General features: G+C 38.5%; 1 protein-coding gene across 1 annotated transcript; it reads right to left on the bottom strand.

Moving 5' to 3' along the window:
• Positions 1-902: 902 nt before the first annotated feature.
• LOC109008422 (crocetin glucosyltransferase, chloroplastic-like) lies at positions 903-2,633 on the bottom strand. The gene has a single exon (XM_035692688.1). It carries the CDS (start codon positions 2,488-2,490, stop codon positions 985-987), a length of 1,506 nt encoding a protein of 501 aa, XP_035548581.1. The 5' UTR covers positions 2,491-2,633; the 3' UTR covers positions 903-984.
• Positions 2,634-8,069: the final 5,436 nt, after the last annotated feature.

Consider the following 8,069-nt stretch of genomic DNA (forward strand, 5'->3'; position numbering starts at 1 on the left):
TTAATTCACAATTTTATTGAAGGCCTTATATGATAGCATCAATGCGCACTCGCTTGAAAAAAACTTTTTCATTCAACATTACTCTTATTTTAAACTCCCTTTCCTGATTTCCTAAAATAGACTCTTGAGAATTAATTGAGGCCCCCTCTTGATTAGGGGTAGGATTAAAATACAGCTTCCATGTGTATTTTTGTCGTCTTATTATTTTAAGGAATCACAATTCATCCCCAAATAATAATTTCTTTCAATATGATCTCTAAAATGTAAAATTTATTTAATTTTCAACAGCTAAATTGCAACCATACTCTCATTTAATTCAATCCTGAAGAAGTACTAAAACAATCATAATTAATAGAGAAATGCTAAACTTACACATGGGGCTCTAGACAATGATTTTTTTACTTAGTCATTGAAGAAGTATTTTTTAATGATATTGTGATTTTTTTAAATATTTAAAAGTGTTAAAACAATACATGAAAAAAAAAACCGAAAAATAAAAAAAAATTGCACTGTAGGGATCCGTCGGGATCCCTCACGTGCGGTTGTAGAGCCACTCTAATTAATATTAGTGCATAGGAAAGGAAAATAAAATATATTTTTACCATCCAACTAAAAATAAATATTCTTATATATATATATATATATATATATCTTCCCATTGAAAAAAAAAGCATCAATATATGCTCATGAGCTTACAAACTCTTGATGTCTTCAGATAATTAATCATTTGAGCTTATAACACATGATAAGATAAACTTGTGAGTGTAGAACTCTCCCTCTACATTTTGTGTGGTGTTTTTTTTTTTTTTTTCAATTACCAATTTGAGCTTCCCAAAAGTGCTTATAAAAAGGAATTGCTGAAGAAATTGCTCTGGAAAACGTGATACTGCAAAAGTAGAATCTTCAATAAATAGCTTAAATTAGAATCTTCAAAGAGCCTCCTAAACTAGCAAATGTCTTCATCAGCAAACATACGTAATCTTTTTAACTACAACATCCTCCAATCTCCTCCACAAAAGCTTTAAGATTTTTGTGCGAAGACCCACCTTCCTTGGCAGCTTCCCTAGCCAACTCCTTCCATTTCTTAGCATTCCTTCTCATTTCTTCCCCTCGCTCCCCACCTCCAGCTACCAATTCCAAGCACCTCTTGATCTCATCACTTTCTACAATGCCATCCTTGTTTGCTGTCACCCTCAAGCCTGTTTTCCACACATCTTCAATCAGTTTTGCGTTTGTTCCTTGATCTGTCCACTGTGGGAAAGCAACCACTGGCACCCCAGAGACCAAACTCTCCAAACTCGAATTCCAGCCACAATGTGTCACAAAGCATGCCAATGAAGGATGTGACAGAACCTCCACTTGAGAACACCATGGCACTATCATTCCCTTTTGCTCCAATTCCTCTCTGCAACTCAATCTCTCTTCTTCTTTCTCTTCTTCTCCATTTTCCTTGGCTCTTATGACCCACAAGAAGGGACGTCCGCAATCCAACAATCCGCGTGCCATTTCCTCCATCTGCTGCTTTGCTAGCGTCGATATGCTCCCGAACGAGACGTAAATAACAGATGAGTTAGGCTTGGAGTTCAGCCATTCGATGTAGTAATCCTTGGAGCCTTGGAAAAGATCTCCGCCAAAAGCTTTATCGGATGGATCCTTTCCGTCCAAAAAGGCCGATGGAATCAGCGGTCCAACCGCAGTAAGATTAAATTTTTCGATCACTCTCAAGGCTTCGGGCTCTAATGCATCAAAGGTATTGACAAGCACTGTCGGGTTGCTTTCTTTTTCGAGTGCTTCGATTTGCTCTTGAAATGACGGGAGTGCAAAAGTATACGTATTTGAATCAAGCAAAAAGGAGGGAAGGTCACGACCATAGAGCAACGGCAGTCCCGGTAATTGTAACGAGTATGAGGGATCAGTGCCCTTTTTCCTGATGTCGTCTCCATAGCCATTGAAGTAGTAGTAGTATATGTCCAAAACCGTGGCAGGTTGAATCCAGAGAAGTGCTGACGGGAGGTGAAGTTCGTGGGCCACGTTCCCCGCCCAAGGCAGGAGAAGTGTGTACACTAAGTACTGAAAGGGGCGGCCCTCGTTTGTGCTGGACACGATGAGATCGGTGAGAGTTTTGGAGCCACTGCGCTTGATCGCGGACATGTAGTGCTCTGCATCATCAGTACCAGGCTTAAACCCATCGTCGTAGCCATCGGAGAAGGTGGCGAAGGACAAACCTTGAGGAGTAGGGGTTTTGGTCATGCGACGGTAGGCGGAGACGCTGGTGGCAAGGGTGACATGCGCCCCCAAGCGAATGAGGCGCTTTGCAAACTGGAGGCCAGGGTTGATATGGCCCTGCGCAGGGAATGTTACGAGGAGTACGTGGCGGTTCTTCTCCATGGTGGTGGTGGTGGGCGGTGGAGCTTGAGCGTGAGGTGTTTGTGTTTGAGAGTACTGCAGTCTGGTAGCTAGATAGGCCAGGTCTATGAAGTTGTGGGACATGCAATTTAGCTGTCATGTGGGCAAGCTTTAATAGAAAGAAGATTGGGATAGGGGTTGTGACGTTTGTAGTGACGATTTGGGGAAAGCTAGGGGACTCTGCTTTTGCAATTTGTTGTCTTCGGAGGTGAGGAAGATGAGCTTTGCTACACAACCTCCACCACACTCCACACTCCACACTTTTTTAAATTTTTTAAATTTTTAATATTTTTTTTAAATTTTTTTTTGAGTTTATTCTTTTTAAATTATTTCAAATTTTTTATTCATTATTCATATAATAAATATTTAATAAAAGAAAAAAATAATAAAAATTAAAAATAATGTGAAGTGTGGAGGTTGTGTGAATAGTAAGAGGTTGAGTAGATTTTTTGGAGGAAGATTGATGTTACTTTCTGCATATAATTATATAATAAAATAATATTTATATATACAATTTGCTCTCTTCGATTATGTTTAATAATAATAAAATAATAATATTATTTTAATAATATATTATTTAATTTTTAACTTTTATCTCATCTCAACTTATTATTCAAACTACATCTTACCCTTACAGCAAACCTTAGACTGTACGTAATTAGAAACTTATGACATCTTATGTTATTTTACTATATATTATTATTTATAAACAATCTTTTATTAGAGAAATTTTATTTACAATCCTCAAGTAAGAATTGCATGTGCAGACATATTATTAAATGAGAGAAGATATTATTTTAGGAGAGATAATTTTGTAATTTTAAAAAATTTTAAAATTAAAATAGCCTAGACCTGCATATGCAGTCTCCAAGTGAAGACTATACCTAGCATTACTCTTTTTATTATTAATAAATTATTTATTATTATTTATAAATTATTTTATTATTATTTATAAATAAATTCTTAATATCTAAGCGTTGCCTAAATCTTCATAGTCACCACACACGCTACACTATCAGAATCTATCGCGTTGGATCTCTCAAATCCATCCAAGCCTCACCTCTTCCTCACAGACTTACGCCATGCGTCATTATTGAGCAACCAATTACTATATATCCAACCCGTCCAATCCTAACTTTCTGACAGAATAATGCTTCCTGCTTAATATTATCCTCACGTTTGATTGTTTATATTTTTAATATTTTTTTATTTATTAATTAAAAATGTGACTATAAATGTATTCATATATATTTTTATATTTTTTAAAAATATTAAAAAAATATAAATTAAGTAAATCAAAAATGAAAAAAGTGAATTTTTCCTTTGGGCACGCCCACTCTTGACTTTTTTAGTTTTTGAACTTTTTTAGACTTTTCTTTTAATTTCATATATAGTCTATTTAAAAAAAAAAAAACTGTGGGCTTTCAAATTTTAGTTTTTCTAAAAATTAAAAAGTAAAACTAAATTATTCACAACTAATTTACTTTTATACTAATTATCTAACTTATTTTTATACTAGATTTATACTATAATGTCTAATTATATTTAATTACATGTTATTATACTATAATATGCATATTATTATATTATACTAGTGTGTAATTTATTTATAACTTATTTCTACTCTAAACTTATTTCTAGTATCTAATTACATGTTATTATACTTTAATAAATTAGTATTATGTGTTATTAATTTATTATACAAGACTTATTAGTTATTTCTATACTAGTGTCTAATTTATTTCTATACATGACTTATACTATAGTGTCTAATTACATGTTATTATTATAATGTCTAACTTATTTCTAACTTAATCATATACTAGAATTTTAGTGTCTAATTACATGTTATTATACTTTAATAAATTAGTATTTTGTTTTATTAACTTATTATATTAGCTGGGCTTATTTTAATATTAGTATCTAACTTATCTCTATACTTATTAATTATGTATGGTAGTAATACTATATTGTTTACATATACTAAACTATTATTAGTTTATTTACACTACAGTATAAGTATATTATTTTATAATAATTAGTTCATATTAGTATATTATTGAATTTAGCAATAAAAGTTGTAGTTATATAACTATATAAATATACTAGTATATATGATAAATATATAAATAAAAACATATTTTTATAACATATGTACAATATTGGAGTCGGATTCGGAGGATAAAGTTGGATCGGATCGGAGTCGGTCCAACGACACCTCCGACTCTGAGTGAAAAATTAAAAGAAAATCTGACTATGATTATGATTTTTTGGAATCGAAATGAAGTCAAAACGGAATCAGAATTGAGCCGGATACTCAGATTTTTGCTAAGCCTAGCATCAAAATAAGCTTACCACATGAATATCTATATATTAAGGGTAGGTTGTGGCTCGATCCCATAGCTGCTTTGTCACTTGATCATGGACATCCTCAAACCATTTATTATGACGTTCTGTCCCATGCATGCATGCTGAACTAAGGAACATATATAGAACCCAGCTTGAACTATTATCTTTTTGAACTTTCAGTTCATGCATTGTAAGGGGATTTGCCCCCCACTAAGCCCAAGAAGCCTGTGGATGAAGGAAAAGCAAGATCAAAAGTCCAGCTCAGGGTAAATATTCCTTAACCCGGCCCACGGGAAAGCTCCTCTGAACACAACCTGCAGGAAGAGTGGTGCTGCAGGGGATAGGACTCATCGGTCTAAGGATCCCTCGAGTAGTGTCAAGTCCTCAAGTACCTGCCCTCACAGTAGGCGTGATATACCCGAGCCATTGATCTACTAACAAAGAAGGCATGAACGGACCAGATGTGAGACAGACTAAGAGAAGGAGATCAGAGAACCACGTTGCATTAATGACTCCACCACCCAAGTAACACGTCACATTAATGATGACATCGTAGAGCCGTACCACATTTAAAGGTTCTGACAAAAGGAACAGTGCAAGGAATGCGGACTTCATGGGAGCATGCATGGTCTGCTCCCCAGACACATAGTATAAATAGCAGATCCCAGGTACGAAAATATCTCTCTGATCCTTAGACACCTTCATTTATTTATAAACTTCCAAGAATCTTTACTGACTTTGGCATCGGGGGTTACCTGGCCCTTAGGCTGCCCTTTCCAAGTTACACTTCTCTCCATCTTTTGCAGGCCCATTATTGAAGACGTGAGCTATCAGAGCTTGGCCCATTGGTGTGCAAAACACGGCGTTAACAATGGCACCATATGTAGGATTCGTAATAGGTCGTAATAGATCTTGTGTGTCCTTCTCATGCCTGCGACAACCCGTTCCAAACAACTCAAGAGAGGCATGGGAGATGCTATGGAAGTAAGGTTGAAGATTATGGAGGAATGGGTAACAAAGCTAATTGGTGAAGTACAAACACACTACAAGGAGAACGAGGAGCTCAGAAAACCCCAACAGGAGTAGGATGGCAGGGCAGGATCCAGTGACACTGAGCATGTGGGGTCTCAAAACACGCAAGCGGGACTTAATAAGGAAGAGGAGCAAAATAATATGCAGGACGAGCTCCATAGCCTCAAAGGAAAATACGAGGAGATAGCAAGGAAGGTAGGTACGTCTTCTACGGTAGACCAGTTGTTCAAAAGCACGGGTCTACCCTATACTAAAGAAGTAATGGTGGTGCCTTTACCACCAAAGTTTCGAGTATGCACTATGAAGATATCTGATGGAGGAAGGGACCCCTTTGATCACCTGGAAGCTTTCAGAGCTCACATGATATTGCATGGTTACCCCGGGGAAGTAGCTTGTAGGGCATTTCCGTTGATCCTGAAAGGGTCGGCACATGCATGGTTCGGGTCACTAACACCTGGATCGGTGGATAGCTTTGGCAAACTAGCCAGACTATTCCTAACTTAGTTCATTTTCAATCGAAAGAGGCGGCGCCTGGTTGTGTATCTCCTCACCATCAAACAAATAGAGGATGAAAGCCTAAAGTTATATCTATCTTAGTTCAACAAAGAGCGCATGATCACTGATGACTAAGATGAGAAGATAACTTTGGCAGTGCTCTTGGGAGGGGTCTGGCCACAATCCCAGTTTATAGCGAAACTAGCCAGAAGGACTCCCATGACATTGCTAGAGTTCATGGACCAGGCCGAAAACTTCATCAACGCGGAGGACTCCACGAAAAAGGGGGCGAAGGTCCCAACCAAGGCCAAGCCCCACGAAAAATGGGCAAAGGACTCCCAAGAAAAGTGGCAGGAAAAAGTCTTGACAAAGGGACCCGGACCACGATATGACTGACCTGCATTCCCCATTCAAAAGGAAGATGACAGGGGGACAAATAAACACATAAAGTAGAAAAGAAAGGCAGAAAAGGAAACAAAAACTCAACCATGATCAACAAAACTGAAGGTATATTCATATACATATTTTTCAAATTACACTAAAAGCCCATGCATGCTTGAAAAAAAAAAGGGAGCTAAAATTATGGTGGAGCATCGCGGAAGGCTAGAGGCATCTGTTCTTTGCCTAAAGTTTGCATATGGCAATAAGACTGGTGGTTTGGATGTAGCGTTTGAAGGTCGAAGGCTTGAAGGTTAGTCTCGGGGTTCTCCTTCAGTTGATCTCACAGACGCTCAAGATCTTCCCTGTACCCATAGATCCAAGCATCATCAAGAAGGGCAGGAGCCAATTTGGGTTGAGACTGGATGAGATTCGCCCGCTCCTGAGCGGCATCTAGAGAAAACTCCAAACGGGCAGCTTCAAATTGGAGCCGCTGAGCAGAAGTCCTTAATTTCTCTCCTGACATGGTAATCCCGATATACTTGTGAAGCATTCGAGAACGAGCCTCACGCCGTGCCTCTTATCCCTCGCTGACATCTTGACCGCCTCTGTATTTCTGTTCAGCCCTTCTTGGATGGATTCTAGCTCACACTCCAACCTCACAACTTCTTCCGGGGAATTTCCATTGTTGGTAAGAAGAAGATCGATCCCTACTGAAGGTTGTCGAGCTCCTTCCTAGTGGATTGCAACTCATGGGCCTTTGACGCGATCTCAAGATCCTTCTCCTTGATCTCCAAATCCCTCAGTTGGATCTCTTTGCCCTTTAGCGTGATCTCTAGGTCCTTCATCTAAATCTCTTGATTCTTCGGCCTGATCTCCCAATCCTTCACCTCGATCTCCTTCCTCTGAGCCCGTATCTTTTTACGATAGAATTCATTATCCTTCACCAGAAAGTCGCACTACACGAATAGGTCATGGAGATCGTCACTCATCTTCTTTGCCTTCAGGTGCATGAGGTTGTTCAATGCCATTTGAGCCCTAAGCTCTTCTTCAAGAAATTCCCAGTCCTTAGCAACCATCTAAGTAATAGAAGAAGAATACACTGACGTTGGCAAAGAGAGGCCTGAACTTCTAAACTTGAGCCGCGATTGACTCTGTCTAGGCCATCTCAAAACCTGGCCCCATCTTCTGCTCCTTAGCTCCCCCAGAATGGGAACATAATCCTACACCCACCATAGCCAGACCAATTTGGGGAAGTACGGACGGCGAGACAGGCTCCTCCCTATCTTGAGTAGGAGTTTCATCTTTTGGGACCTTAGCATTGCCGGAACCATTCTCGGTCAGAGGATAGGTGGAGAAGGGCTATCCTCCACTACGATAACATCTATCCTGCTTGGAGAATGTGCCTC

This window comes from Juglans regia, chromosome 7, assembly GCF_001411555.2.
Source record: "Juglans regia cultivar Chandler chromosome 7, Walnut 2.0, whole genome shotgun sequence".
NCBI lineage: Eukaryota > Viridiplantae > Streptophyta > Magnoliopsida > Fagales > Juglandaceae > Juglans > Juglans regia.

What these genes read in the sequence shown, in the direction of transcription:
- LOC109008422 (XM_035692688.1), bottom strand. Translation starts at nt 2,490, where the DNA reads ATGTCCCACAACTTCATAGACCTGGCCTATCTAGCTACCAGACTGCAG.